The sequence below is a fragment of the Dufourea novaeangliae genome, unplaced genomic scaffold, assembly GCF_001272555.1.
Source record: "Dufourea novaeangliae isolate 0120121106 unplaced genomic scaffold, ASM127255v1 scaffold172, whole genome shotgun sequence".
Lineage (NCBI taxonomy): Eukaryota > Metazoa > Arthropoda > Insecta > Hymenoptera > Halictidae > Dufourea > Dufourea novaeangliae.
Window position 1 is genome coordinate 393,872 of NW_015374058.1, and position 15,889 is coordinate 409,760.

At 45.3% G+C, this 15,889-nt stretch overlaps 2 protein-coding genes across 3 annotated transcripts in view; one reads left to right on the forward strand and one right to left on the reverse strand.

The window, feature by feature from the left end:
• LOC107190071 overlaps positions 1–12,388 on the forward strand; it is an 82,336-nt gene extending 69,948 nt beyond the window's left edge. For both annotated transcript variants that reach the window (XM_015578795.1, XM_015578796.1), the window contains exons 3-7: positions 9,835–10,096; positions 10,240–10,427; positions 10,987–11,262; positions 11,357–11,630; positions 11,965–12,388. In XM_015578795.1, the coding sequence (XP_015434281.1) occupies positions 9,835–10,096; positions 10,240–10,427; positions 10,987–11,262; positions 11,357–11,630; positions 11,965–12,317 (1,353 nt within the window). In that variant the 3' untranslated portion in view covers positions 12,318–12,388. The remainder of the gene's footprint in view (positions 1–9,834; positions 10,097–10,239; positions 10,428–10,986; positions 11,263–11,356; positions 11,631–11,964) is intronic.
• A 199-nt stretch (positions 12,389–12,587) lies between these two features.
• On the reverse strand, positions 12,588–14,327 carry LOC107190072 (THO complex subunit 6 homolog). The gene is made up of 5 exons (XM_015578798.1): positions 14,172–14,327; positions 13,751–13,978; positions 13,486–13,653; positions 13,141–13,303; positions 12,588–13,056 (listed from the first exon to the last, which is right to left on the reverse strand). The coding sequence occupies exons 1-5, from the start codon at positions 14,288–14,290 to the stop codon at positions 12,736–12,738; spliced, it is 999 nt and encodes a 332-aa protein (XP_015434284.1). The 5' UTR covers positions 14,291–14,327; the 3' UTR covers positions 12,588–12,735.
• Positions 14,328–15,889: the final 1,562 nt, after the last annotated feature.

The following is a 15,889-nucleotide window of genomic DNA, read 5'->3' on the forward strand; positions in this document are numbered from 1 at the left end:
ATCCGCTTGAATTCACGAGCAGCTCTTTCTCTCGGGTATCTAACTATAATTTTGCGCAAGGATTCTCGCCGTGGTTCTCCCGAGAAACCAGGCGTGCACACACACAGACATATACACAGGTGGTGGCACGCACAAGAAACTCAGCCGCGACGGTGGTCGAGTCGCTCCGATGACCGATTCTCATCTCAAAGCTGCTCATCTCTGACACTGTCCTTTTGCTATTTCATTTTTTTCTTGCAGAAAGAATTATGCAAACGTTCATTTAATGTATACTACAAGTATCCAGTGCCAGATTAAGGCGGGGAGGGGGCTATAGTTATAGAGTAATATCTCGATGTACGACGTACTCGGGTCCGCTTCGAATGAAGAAATAACTTTTCTTTTTATACGCAACCGAGCCTCTGTGTAGCTTCTGTTTATTCTGTTTTGATTGATTCCAAAGGGGGATCCCCTAAGTGGTGGGGATTACGCCGTTGCTCATGTCACATTCATCGAAGAATCACTGTATAGTGGACTATAACTCTGGGCCCCACTTTCAGGGGGGCAATCTGAGTCTTCCGTTTATGTCAAAAAATAATTGAATGAAATTTTGTTTACTGTTTCCCGTTTGAAGCAATGAAAAATTGTACTAAACGGGGAAATAAATCGGATCAAAGATGTTAAAGTGTAAGAAAACATTGTTCGTTGTAATCAAGCATTCCCATGAAAACGGTGGGAACGGACCCAGAGGATCCGGCGTTGCTGGAGAACGTTTAACCAAAATTACGTTTTATATGCGGCGTGGGGATCATTGCACGGGATGGTCCATGCGTAACCGGCCGCAGAGCGTTACTGCAACGGTGCATTTCCTTTTACTACTGCGACCAGACAACGCGGGGACCGTAAAACCCAAGAGAGGCGGGCGGCGAACAGTCCGTCCAGTAGGGTAGACCGAGGCGAATGGGATTCATTTTCTGTTTGATAGTAAAAAAATAATAGTCAAAGTTTAGAAAACTAATTTTTTGTTATAAATTCGTAATTAGTACACATTTAACTTGAACATTAATGATAAAAACTAAAAATAACTTGAAAATCATTATTTTGCAGACAAGAAACGAGAATGTCAGACATATTCGATTCACCCCAAAAGTTGGGACATTTATGTCGAACAATTTGTAGCTCCCGTTGTATACGTACAATAATATCTCGATGAGTGCGACGTGCTCCGGGCCGCTTCGGAACATTCGTGGCAACGTGGAAAGGTTCTGTTTACTCTGTTTTGATTAATTCCACAGCCCCCCCCCCTCCCCCCAGTGGTGGGAATAACGCCGTTGCTCGTGTCGCATTCATCGAGGAATCACTGTACGACGTTACACGAAGGTTACCTCTATACAGATTTTTCAAAGGCAGAAACTGTTTCGTTGACTTCTGTCCACAATTTAAAGAAAATTCTCCACAATGCGGCAGCAACAACCCCTATCGAAAAAAAAGGCGCGAAAACACGAGCATATTCGAGTCACCTGTGTATTCTACAGGGCAGAGCCACCCCGTTCGAAAAACATTCCGTTCCAAATAAAGACACGGATAGTCCGACCGTGGTTTCGCCGTTTTTGCCGATTGTCCTTCGGCCGCAGATCCTTTACGACGTCTTCGGTTCCAGGAGGCCAGCACACCACTGCGAGGAACGGCGGTTCCGCCGTTTCAGACCAGAGATTTCTCGGTCCCGGCATAAACGTTCGTTCCCGCTCGTTACACCGTCTGAAAATATCGAAACGTGCGCACGAGGGTCTCGTATCCTCTTGCGTTCCTATGCGCAATTTTCTCCGCCACCATCCTCCATTTCTTCGGCGGAGGTTCGATGGCGCGGGCGCTATGGCTTCCGAGAAAATCGACGGATTTCTTCACCCCACGACGGTGGAACCACATCCGGAATCGGTCTTTCCCTCCAGCTCTTTATGTAGACGCCGTTCCACCCGTGTTCTCGGAACTGATTTGGAATTGGAAACTGTTATGATATCGATGTAGGGTGTCGAAAGAGTTATCCAGACGCTTTATTCTGAATAACTTATGAAGAATCTATATCTCAGGTTAATATCAGTTTCAGTTACGGTTCCTATATCAGCTCCCATATTAGTTCTACATGGTGTCCCAAAAAGATAGGACGATCCACAACACGTATATTCGTCTTGCAAATACAAATCGAAAAGTCCTTTACCGTTTTGTAATTTGAAGCTCCGTTTCCGAAATATTAACAGTTGAACGAACTCCAATCAGCTGAGCGGTGGGTCACACGTAGGCGCGGCCCAGCTGACTTCCTAGCCTCTGCTTCTTGACTGTGTCTGCGCCCACCGCTCAGCTGATTGGAGTTCGTTCAACCGCTAATATTTCAGAAATGGAGCTACAGATTACAAAACGGTAAAGGACTTTTCGACTTGTATCTGCATGAGGAATATGCATGTTACGGATTATATCATCTTTTTGGATACCCTGTATAACCGTTATTTTTTAGGTTGTGTATAAATTCCAAAGCGGTTATAGAACCGACTTCTCGTAACGAAACAAACGTTATACATGATAGTGACGTGTTATCTAAGAAAATCGACCTTCCGAAGCATCGAATCGGAATCGAACGTCTCTAGACTGTTGATGAATCGATGTCCACGATCGCGCCCCGATCTTCTCGCTTCCGTAGACTGCTGCGATTCTTCGAAGGACTCGTCGTCTATTCCCCCTGCAAACCGCGCATTTCTCTCGTTTTTCTTTATTCGATCGCTTGCGGCGCACAGGAAATCGTATATTTCAGGCGTCGCGGGACGGTTGTTGCCCCGGTGACAGGTTGACGTTTAGATACCTATACGTGTGTTATTGGAAAAGAACATCTTTTTGTGCGCGCCCGCACGGACGATGTATGGTACACGTGGATGTCGAGCTTTAGCTTCCTGGGATCGCCTAACGAGAGGATCGGTAAGGCGTCACAAAGCACGGGGAGTATTTGTAGCGTTTCAAAGGGTTGATATGTTGACAGAGTCGGATTAAGACCTTTAGAGGTTCTAAGCACTTAAGGATTTTGGTGCCCCCATATACATACAATAGCTCGCAAAAGTTTCCGGCCGAACTGTAATTCCATCATACCTTTGTCATAATTTGAGTTTGGCCCGTATTTCGTCCAAACAAGAGAAGAGATTATTTTTATCCAAAAAATAATTTTTAACGTCGCCAAATCTGAAGAAGCAATATATCGGAACTGAACCACACCCCCATCGCGAATTCGTCACATTTTTCGAATTAAAAACTACGAAACGAGACAGATGGGATTAAAACCCGGTGGGAGACAGTGAAAACGGAAGAGCCCGATCGTAAGAACAGAAATATGACGTAATAAAAGTGGTAGGCCATGCGCGTGCGCGTGATTTCCCTATTCAAAGTGGTTTTCTCCTTTTCTCGCTCGGGCCCCGGTATTACACGAGCGATCACGCTGGGGACAGGCTTTAAATCAAATCCAAAAAAGAGAAAGAGATAGAGGGGAGGACCTCTCGCATCAGGAACGTTAATTGCTGGACTACGCGAGAGGGCACGTCCTCTAAGGAGATTTTATTGCACCGGAAAATCAGACTCCGATATACCGTTAGTCGCGTATACGTGACCAAATGGGGAGGGGGCACGGTGTCTAAGAACTGGGGGGAGGGTGCACGCTGTCCAGCAGCTGGGGGGAAGGGGAGGGAGCACGGCAAAGAGCATAAACGTGTAAATGGCCGATAATAATCCCAACGGAGGGATTCTGAAGGGAATATGGCGCGTTCGTCGGCGGCCAGAATGGCATCGCGCCAGCCGCGAGTTTTACGAGCCTACGGGACCAACTTACTCTCTTTCTCTCTCCCTTTTTCTGTTTCGGTGCCTGACCATCTAAATAAAACCTGGGCTTCACCTTCTTTTTTTCGGTGGAAGAGGAGGTAGGAGGGGATAAAACGGTGGACGTTATTTGCGTGGCGAATGTTCATCCCGTAATATCCCGAGCATCGAACATCAGAATCGTGGAAATGTTCGGTGGATATTCCCCGTGTGCCGATGATCTCGTACCAATGACTTTATATTGGGGATTAAGAATCTCAAGCGGGAATATCGAGACTTTCGATATGAACAGTGTTTATAGATGGTTGAACACGTTGGCGCCAGATTTTCAGCGATTATGGCTATAAGTCCCTGCTCGTGTGAGGCGGGATTTGTCGATAACGGGCGCGAATATGATGAATGGGTTATCGTCAGGGACGAATGTGCAATGTAATCGTTGCAAGATGGGGGTCAGTGATGCCTGCATTGGATATTGTCAAAATTAGACAGAATTTTACATGAATAATATACAGTACAGACTCCTCTCGATTATTGTCCCGAACTCGGGTCCATGCCGGGACAATAATCTTATAGGAAGAAATACTTCAGAGCCTCGTAAATTCATTTTTTACCCAAAGCTCGAGCCTCGACAATAAAAACAGAGGGGCTTAGCAGGATCCACGCCCCCTGCCCCTCCCCCTCCCCCCAGTGGTAGGGATGACGCCTGGACAGTTATCGTGTAGAACAAGCCGGACGATAATCGAGAGGAGTTTGTAGAAAGTAATAGTATCCAAGACCTTTAAACAGTTAATGAGATTACGTAACCATTTGCCAAGTATCATTCAAGAAGAAATACATGTATTAGTTCATTACATAAATTGAAATTTCTATGTGTAATCGATAACAAGAAAAAATGGCGAAATACTTTCTCATCATTTATTCGTTATTCGAAACTCCTTATCCAGATGATGAACAGATTGCAATATTATTACTGTTAATGGCACATCGTGCGATCGTGAACGGAAATTACAGAGGCTCCGTATCTAGAATTAAACCCGCACGTTTCTATCGACGTACGAAAGTACAATCCAGTCCAGTGTTGATCGCGGCGATTCCCCGTGAACAAGAAATCCTACGCGTGGTAATGCCGTAGATTGTAGCGTTTCTGTAAATAAACGACGTTATAAACAGTTAATAACCACCCAGGGGACAGACGCCGCGAGCGAACGGCCCCGGCTCGTTGGAGCCGGACTAGACGTCGTAATTACGAGGATTCGAAACGAGCCGTTTCCCGAGCATGCCTTCGAGATACGGGACGGTGTCTAGTGGAAAACTTTCGGTTATGTCTCAACAAAACAACCAACGACAACCTCTTATCGGGATACACCGTTACCGTACGTTAGATACAGCAGACTGGATGAGAGAATTCATGGCGCTGCAACCGTCGAAGTTTCCTTTTTTTTTCTCGTGATCCACGTACCGTACTGCTCATTCTCCCGTCCGTTGTCTCTACCATTCTTCTACTGCATAAATATTTACAATAAGGGAACCACCTTCGATTTCGATAATTGTTTAATATGTTGTCAAAGTCACTCTCAGTAATATTGTGAAAGATTTACTTGGAAATCGTCGTTTGTAAAAAAGTTTCACTTTTTTTATACTATTTTTTTCACCACTTCATTGCACTCTTTTCTAGAGCATGAGAAGCCATTCAATAGTCATGACAACGATTCTTCCAATATCTACCACAGTTTTCAAGATACACAGGAAAATAGGAAATATTGAGGGATTGTATCACTTCAAAGGACGCGAACAATTTTCCTCAAAGGCTTCTATCGAGGTCCCCCCGCGAATCCGCGGAATTCCCGTGACAACAGAATTTCTCTGTCGGCTTTCTCCGTTTCTCGAGATCACGGAATCGCGCGAAAACGCGTCGGGAAGACCCCCCACCCCTCGAGATCCGCGAAATGGCAAAAGTCAGGCGTGCAGCGTGCACGGTAATTCGAGCTAAGAGGTTGTAATTAACTTCGCGATGAGACGGGCACAGAGAAAGGCCGACAGGACGCACGCATCGAATGGGAACGGGAACGGGGTGGAAAGGGGCGGAGGGGGGAGGGAGGAACGCCGTGGAGAGGGTCCGTTTCCAGAGACGTTTGGCCCACGGGGAACGTTGGGGGGGCGAGGGTACCGCAGAGAGAAACTCTCCCGGACCACCAGGGTCATCGGGGTTAAATATTCCGGGGGAAGAAGGGGGGGGGAAGGCGACCCAAGAGGGCCCCGTCCGTGTATACACGCGCGAGTAAAAACCGTGGAAACGCGTGACCTTTAAATCAATCACCGGTTCGCCTGCCGCCGCCGCGGGAATTCATTCTCACGCTCCGCGATCCAACGAACGTAAGTATGTAGGTACTTCACGGCTACAGAGTTCCATTTCGATCGTACCCCATTTCTTCGTTCATTTACGATTTAAGCGACGGGATTTCGACTTCGTGAATTTACCGACGAAACTTCGCGAAGTTCCTTATTACCGACGTACCCTACAAACCTGCGGTATTTTTGAAAGAATTTACATTTTCAGGGTAGCCTGAGTAGGGGTAACGTTGACTGGAGCAGGGGGTAAGTTCGTGCCCAATGTTAATGTGTATTTTTACGTGGAATACCATAAAGATCTTTTTTTGTATGTACGAGCCTCCCGACGAAGATAGTAATTTGTCCCTCCCCGCCTTTCGAACCGAGTAAACGTGTGTAACCTTTTCGATTCAAGCAACGGGATTTCGAGTTCGTAAATCTCTCGGCGAAACTTCGCGAAGTTCCAGCATTCGTCCATGATCCTTAACCCTTTGGATGTCCTTGTGTGACTGGACAACGATTTTGCCAGTAACTTTTTTCTGTGTGGACGCGTAGAGGTCATGTGAAGGTCAACTTTGTCTTTTTAAATGGAATCGTATATTTTTTAATGCACTGCTTGATGCTACTCGCTATCCCCTACATAAAGTATCAAGTCACTTATGGCGAATTAGTGCATTCAAAAATATACGATTCCATTAAAAAAAAACAAAGTTGACCTTCATATGACCTCTATGCGTCTACATAAAAAGAAGTTACTCAAGTGGGTCGATTTAAGTGGAACACTTTGTATAATATTAATTTAATAAAATACTTCAATATTAAATGAATTTTTGCAGCTCGCTTAATGCACTGTTCCTAGACATTTAACCCTCTACAGCCCCGAACGTTACAATAAACGAGCTTCTACTGTAGTTGGTAGTAGGTCGAGTATCCACTGCGACTGGACAAGGATTTTCTTGTAATAGGACGAGTGTCCACTGCGATTGGACATCGATTTTGTTCTAGTAGGTCTAGTTAATGTCCAGTGTGACTGAAAACGATTTTATTTTTCCAAAATTTCTTTGATTTAAATGCAGACCTGTTAATATTTCGGTTCTTCGGGCGGCATCAAAGGATCCCATGGGGGGCTGATGGGCGAGTTCATAAGTCAGTGGCGCCTACGTCTTCATACAACCGTCCTTACGTCGTGACTCGACGATTTTCTTTCCTACGTCTCCAGTATCCTTATCGTGGGAATACGAGAACGGGACGAATCAACGAGTTCCCGGAATTGTCTCCGTTAAGACCCCTTTCCCCTTTAGCAGCCGGAAAAAAGGTGACATTTAGGAAATTTTTTTAAAAAAAGTAAATAAGGTATGGTGAAAAACTTTCTGGCCTTTATTTATTATACATTCAGGTAATTAAACAAATTTTTTTTCAATATTCTTTCATTGTAGGTGGCACTAATCGTGTTAATCCAAAATTGCACTGTACTTATATTTTAGGGGATGCAGCTGCGATGACCTTGGCATCTGCCTTACCCCGTGTCGTCGATCCTCTAGTAACTCAAAGAGGCCCCAGTCGCTACCGGAATTTCCCATCCACGAAAAATAATTAGACGGTTATCGAGGAAACTGTTCGCCCCCTGGAATCCCAGGAATCCATAATAATTCATCGTAGAATTCCATGACGAGGCCTCCCCATTAGATCCACTCCTCGATGAGTAGTGGCGACCGGTAGCCAGGGATCGTTAGGCTGAAATCGGTCGACGACGAACTCTCTCGTTGGGGACCCGCCGTCCCCGTTTAGCCCAGGCGTTTCACGTTCCACGGAAATTGATACCACGCGTCCGAGGGCGCCCGGACAAGATAAGATCGAGCTGTGCCCGCGAGCGAGAAGCTAAACTAATGCCGCCTGGTGCACAGTGGCGCGCCAGATAGATATCTTGAGAATTTCATTAGCATGATCCCCGAGAGAGGCTCGCGCCGCCGCCACCACCTTCCCCCATTCCCTCTTTAACTTGTCACCCGGGGCTACCTCGCGTGTTCGTTCGCGCCACGGACCAGCCTTTCTGTCACTTAGGCCTGGGCCCCTCCTCCTGGGCCATCCCCCCTCCATCAGCCCGTTTAAGGCCCCCTTCAGGCCCAACAGGGACTCATTTCTTTTCCCCAAAGTCCCTGCCGTCGATTAGTCGACCACTCGTAGATTCCTAATTATTTAACTTGGCATGGAAACCCCCTGCCACCCACCATTCCCAAACCCTTTGTACTTATATACAGGGTGATCCTAAATTAATGGTCGTGGTATTAAGGAGCCTGGAAAAGAGGCTGCAATCAACGCAGTCATTAATTCTGTTCCTTCTGAGATACAACTAGTACTTTTTTTTTTCTCTCTTCAATCCTACTCGTGTCCATCAACTTTTCTCAACGTCTGTGATTGCCGTCCGGGGTCTATTTCTCGGAATTTCAGATGAATGTCGTCCATTCGAGATTTCTGTTTACTCGCCGCGCGACGAACTCACGTTGCCCCTAACGAGGCCCGTTCTGTGGTTCGTCGAACGATTTCCGGAACCTTTCAACGACGTTTCATCTTGCCCCCCTCCCCCTCCGCCCTAGGGACCGATATCCCCCGAAGACATTACGCGTGGCCCGGGCCCAGCAAACGCGTTCCTATGAGTTATTGCGCCATTAACGTGAGTAATCGCGCCGGCGGGAAAATTATACAGTAATTTGTTCGCGGCTGATCGAATATGTCTGGAGGGTTGAGGGTGTAGGGGGTGGGGGGGGGGAAGAAGAATTTTATTCTTCTTTTAGGCTGGGTAACGAAGCGAGGCCCGGCGAGGAAAACGGTGGTCCCGCGGGGGTCATGAAAAATGAAGACGTTTTACCCTTCCCCCCCCCCTCCCCCTTCCCCTGACCACTTTCGATTTTACACGGGCTGAATGAACCAACGGCTAAGTAGCCGCCCTCGAAACGAGCACAGAGGCTCCCCTGTGTTGCAATTTACACGGTCGCCTCTGTTACTCGAGGCGTTGCTTGAAGGGTGACTGATTCCTTAAAAAAAACAATATAAATAAATAAAAGAAACAAGAACCATTGGTCTTCATGGTCTCTCGAGATTGGATACTTACTCAGCGCACGTTTTAACCCTATCGGATCTGAATTATGTCTTTCGAACAACGAGAAATAGTTTTCTTTTTCCGCGTACAGTTAGTTAGATGCCAGAGAAAAAGCCAGGAAAATTTCGAATAAACAGAAAAATGATGGTCATAGAAAAGATTCGTTGAACAATTATGGGATATTGTTTCCGAAAATGTATCCATCTAACGGCGAACAAACTGAACTACAGTAGATCATCGATGAGTGTACGAAGGCTCCTGAACATTCAATATTTCATAAACTAATGACCATATGGGGCTGAAACAACTATCATTCGCTTCAGAATTCCAAGCTCTACCGCTGTGCTAAACCTTATTAGAAAATCAGCTACCACGAGTGAATATCAGTTACACCTGAGAACCTCTCCTTGTCAGAGAAGCCTTCGGACACTCATCGATGATTTACTGTATTCCTCTTTAAATGCTGCAACGTAACGTTCTGGTTATTCTGTCGTAAGTCACACAATCATTAGAAGATATGATAGATGGAACCTAACCCAGACGCCACAGAGAGAGTAATTTTTTATCTCGATTGATTACAGGAACATGGCTGTTCGGTGCAGACGGTGGACCTGGTGGCGGACTGTCCACTGCAGGTGGTGACACCATCCTCGAGGTCGCCGTCACCACCGAGATCGCCGTCGCCCGCGGCTAAGCCACCGACGCCGCCCCTCGCATCCCCGAGGAGCATGGGCCAACGGCCAAGCACCCTGTTGCGGCCCAAGATCTCATTGACCTGGGTCCTACGCGGGCAACAGCAACCAACCGCGAATAACGGTCACGGGACTGCCAACGGGAACGCAGGTCGGGCGCCTGAACCGCGCGGAAACCAATTATGATCTTTCTCTCTCTCTCTCTCTCTCTCAATCTTAAGAAAAAAAAAAACAGTTGCAAATTGAAACCTCTAGGAATTCAAAGCGAATGTGCTCGTGTTCTTCTCTGTGAAGGTGCAAACGGCGATCGTGAAAGTCTGTCGCGGAATACCAAGGAAAGGTCCTCGAGGAGGAGCGTGAAAAGTGTGAAGGAGAAAGTCAACGGGAAAGAGAATCTCGATGGAGGGGAGAAACGGGAAAAGAAAATCGTGCACAGGATGGAAAAGATCGAGAGGACGGAAAAGGTGGAGGCACAGGAAAAGGTTGTTCTCGAATGATAGCGTCATACAGTGGACACTTGGTATATTGCAACTTGCTATATTGCCGCGCGAGGCACTTCCCCTCCACACGTACTTTCGAGCCATAGTTGCCATGGGTAGCTATTTTTAACCATGAACTTGGCGAATTTTTTTAGAGATCTAGGGCTCTTGTCTCGCGTAAACAGAACATTGCGGCCCTGCACACCGTGTGGGGCTTATTAATAACATAAATATGTACATGTGTACAAATTTATATATTTATGTTATTATGCATACATTTGTATTATGTTGTTATGTACACATTTATTTATAAAATGACGTCGTTAAAAGTAGTTACCCCTGTCAAGCACACAAATTCGTTCTTTTACCACGTTGCATACGCCGTTGCCACCAGCACGAGATCAAGCTACTGCGCAGGCGCTGGGGCCGAGGTTACAAAGGCAGAATTTAGCATGGACGGATGATACAGCCCTAGCCGCGGCAATATATTAAGAGTCCACTATACATATACGACGGAGATTCGAGAAACATTTTTATAACTGACGTTCGGTGATCCTTTCAGGCTGTCAGCAAAGAGGTCCTTGTCAACGAGAGATCATCCCTGGAGGTCTCTCGGGAGAAACAGTCCGAGAAGGAATTCTCAGGGATGAAGGAGACCAAGGAGAAGGAGAAAGTTAAGAGGGCGGTATCCGAACCGTCCCTACTATCTCGGGAGTCAACGTCCACCCCGAACGGCCGTGAAAAGCACAGACATAGAAGAACGAAACGATCCCACAAGCCCAGACCACCCAGCAGATTTGGTTATGAAATTGCTGATCTCGATGCGTTCCTTACAAAGGTATATCGGTGTGTCACTTGAAACAAAGATATCCCCCGAATTTGGTAATGTTCATCTTCCAGGGAAGCATTAGAAATGGTTGAATTGTCTTTAGGCGTCCATAGAGAAGCCAGCTAACATTCCAGTGGTTCTGTCCTTTCCGTCGGTCTTGTACCAGACTCAGGGTGGAACTCAGGATGAGATGGCTCTTCCTCTTGGAACGGTGGTGAACGCAGTCTTTAAGAACCAGACCTGGTTGTACGTTCAAACACCGCACGGCCAGGAAGGCTATGTTGGCTACGCTGCTTGTCTTCCGTTAGGGATATTGCCACAACCTACAAGGGGACCTTGCTGGGAGGACTCCACGGATGTATTTCCACGACCTTTAGGTAAAACTTTAGGGATATATCGGTACAGAGTAGCTTCAGCGACAACAGCTGTGGAACGCATCAGCACTGTAAAAACCTAGGAAAGAGAGATCAGGTTAAACGGGACTAAATCCCGCGTTCTTTAGATCTTCGGCTGACCAGTCCGTGCTTTACCTGAACAACAGTATCCTCCTCTTTCTCTCCTAGTTTCGTAATTCGTTTTAACAGGTCTGAGGTTCCCATCGCACAATAATTGTACAAAGCAGTTGCATGATTTCACTCCACAATTTGAAGCCTTAAATGAACTTTGATCACCTTAAGGTACTCCACCTGCAATGATTAATTCTTTTACCAGGGAACATGACCGACACGGAAAAGCTTAGAGACACCAGGTCAGAGTGTGGCGCCCGCGGTCGAAGTTCAAGGGTTAGGCGAAGCTCTAGGGACGCCGTGTCTGCTTGCGGAGAACGCAGCGTAGATAGGCTATATCTTAGAGCCGCGGCGAATGCCAGAACTAAAGGATCACGCCATACCTTACTGGTCATACGTAGCGACTACGAGGCTCGAGGTGGAAACGCGCTGAGTGTCGCTAAAGGTGATGTGGTGGCCCTCCTCAGTGACCATGTTAGCGATTGGTTCTGGGTTCGTTCACGAGACGGCAGAGAAGGCTTCATACCCGCGGTGATCGCTGGTCACGGTTTTTTGTGATCATTGTACCGAATTTTGTACTTACCATATATTCTAGAAATATCGCTACTAACACTTTCGGTGCTAACATTGTAAAAAGACAGTACTCTCCGTGCAGAAAGCCTATAGTTACTTGTTTTATGTATATTCGTTGAATGCCCGTAGGCATTTTTCGCAGACTGTGCACCAATCGACTGAACGCTTTGTACGCAGTGCCCAAAGGATTAAGCGTGTTTGTAATGCGCAAACTATGTTGTCACGTGATATCAACGAACAACGAAGACTCTTGTATATTTGTAAAAAAATTTTATATCATGTTTTATAAAATGCACATTGTATTAATATATTTATTAAAGAACGTATATACGTGAGAAGACCCTTTTCTTCTGCAGATTATTTGGAAGGATGGAATTTGGATTCCGTATAAAAAACGTCTTAGTTATGCAAATTTTAACCGTAACTCGCGGTAGTTAAAGTTTGTACACACGTCGAGATCGTTCGAAGAACCAGCTACACTGAGCACCTTCTGCGGTGTCTCTTGATAAATAATACTATACACTGTATTGCTGGATGTAGGCACTTTGGCTAACGTTTCTCCTTGATATGTCAGATGATAGACGTGAGGCGCTGTCCCAGCGGCTATCACACGCTCTTCGTAAATACTCGCCACATGAATTCCTTCATCCGGTAAATCAAACACAGTGGCTGCTTCCATAGTACGCATGTGCCACAATGACAAACTTGGACCACCGCCACATAACTAAAAAGAAGCAAGTAATACGTAAAATAATTGTCTGTTCTGCCTCACTGTTTTGTAATAAGTTATACCATGTAAAATACAAACTAGCCAGTCTTCCGTGAAGTCTACAGCACCAATCCATTTACCCAACCATGATCGTGCAACTTTTTCTACTAAGTGTGGTGTTAATATGTTAGTATTTTCTTTTTTACGCAAGTCCCATAGTCTCACTGTACCATCTTCTCCACTGGATGCTAATTGGTTACCCCTGAAAGAAGATACAATATTTTTTAGTATTTCTGCTTGTACTGTACAACAGTATTGGATTCAATTATAAATGACTTCCACTTTTTCATTCAATTGACTTAAATTGTTTTAATATTTAGAAAACAATTTTCATCTACAATAGAAGTTGTTTATGACTTAATCCAATAATTATATGATACATACATTAAGGAAAGACAGTGAATATAGTCTGTATGCCCCTCTAAACTCCTTATCACTTTCCCATCTTCCAAACTAATGACATAAATATTATTGTCACCACAACCAGCATACAAGATATTATTTGTTTTGGAGAATACCAGGTAGTTCGCATCTGGTTTTTCATAACTATCCCTGGAAGTTAACTACTCTTAATATTGTCATGCACAGAACACCCTTTATATAATATTAGCATTGACAACTGATGATCCTATGGAAAGGGTAACCCTACTTATTAACAGGGAGCTGAACTGTCCATGAAACTTTAATCTTGGGAGCTTTACTTGAAGTAACCATTTTCCAATTCCATCCGCATATTTCTCCAGATGTTCCAGTTATTAGAAAGTTATCTGTAGAAACCATACTCATTACTTGTTGATCAGGATGAGCAGTAAATTGGTAATTAGGCCCTTGTAACTCATTTTCCTCCACCTTGTGTGGCCCTAAAGCTTTCGATAATCTGTGGAAATATTACAAAATAGAGATCGTACAGTTACATTCTGACATTCCTCAAGGACTGATAACATTATGCAAGAGAACTCAACATTTAGATAAACGTATATAACTATTTCATTGTACAAAATTAACCATAATAAACGCAAACTTAACCTACGTTTACAAGTTGTTTACGGTTGTGATAGAAATTCACTTACACAAAAACTGATACATCCCCGTAAATATTTCCAGCTACCAAATAATTTCCATCCGGAGAAAATGTTTGCGACAATACTGTGTTGTAAAATAACTTATGATTGAACGTTTCAGACATCATTTTCAATACAACTTTCACAGAACTATGTCAGAGATTGAGGTTGGGAAACCAAAGTAAGACATAAACAAGATTCATTACACAATAACATAAAAAAGGATTAAGTTTAAGGATTCAGATTAGTTCCCTACATTTTGATCTCGAATACTTTTCTAAAACATTCAAAGTACAAGACATTTTTCATCCCCGTGTCTGTAAAAAAGGGGGTCACAGAACCCCCAGAGGTGGCGGCGTAGACCCCGTGTGGTGAGATCGTGGGGCCACAGAACCCCTAGAGGTGGCGACATAGACCCCGTGTAGTCAGATCGTGGGGTCATAGAGCCCCACAAAGATGGCGCCAGGGGCCCAGTGTGGGGAGAGCTAGGGGTCATAGAACCCCGACCGATGGCGCCAGGGACCTCCGTGGGAGACAGCGTGGGGTCACAGAACCCCCACAGGTGGTGGCAGTGGCCCCGCGTAGGGAGAGCGTGGGGTCATAGAACTCCGACAGATGGCGCCGGGCACCTTTGTGGGGAGAGAGCGTGGGGTCATAGAACCCCGACAGATGGCGCCAGGGACCTCTGTAGAGAGAGCGTGGGGTCATAGAACCCCCCCCGTCCCGGTGGCGGCAGGGACCCTGTGTGGGGAGAGCGTGAGGTCATAGAATCCCGACAGATGGCGCCATGGACCCCCCGTGTGGGAGAGCGTGGGGTCATAGAACCCCGACAGATGGCGCTAGTGACCCGTTTGGCGAGATCGTGGGGTCAAAGAACCCCCGGAGAAGGCGCCAGAGTTTTGAAACGAGAACCTTTATGACTGTTGCTCGTACGAGCTCGAACTCGGTCTAATGTTACTCGCGCAACTATCGAAATCTGACTGACACTTGTGCATTCTTCCGTGAGCAAATTATATAGTAACCCCAGCAACCATGGCGGTTTCTACAGATACTACTACAGCCCAAGTTTAAAAGACGTAGGCAGTAGTTAGTTTGTGTAGTAACCTGTTGAACCAGACAACTATAATTAGTATAGGATTGTACAATATTTATGCAGTTATATTTCAGATAATTCGATGAAATGAAGCTTATATTACCTGACGTATGCTTATTGGAATATACATATATACATACATAAAAATTATAATGTATAAAAGTTTGAAATACAATACGATGCGGTACGATACAATACATCTATTCGATTCAATTGCTCCCTTGCGACTATAACATCATGCTATCCGCGTTCGGCGCAGTGCGCTAATACGGAGGCTAACGATATATCACGGTAACACTTAAAAAAGTTTTAAAGTTCTATTTATATCATGGTCCTGTGAAAATGTTCATACTTCCAGCAACATTCATATTCCAATCAAAGAATTTACAGAATAAGGAAAAGGAATCTAAAGTAATTTTCAGTAGTTCCATACATCTTTATCTGGAATAATTTTCTAAAACATTCAAAGTACCAGACGTAGTTCGATGTAATATAGAACGTGGTTTTATCAGATAGATTCGAAGTTCGCAGCCATTAGCTCGATATTGTCATCAGTTTACAGTACTTTACCGATGATAATACCGATTCCCAGGCCTCACCACGAGGAGGTTGCTGCGAGTGGAGGCCCAAGGCA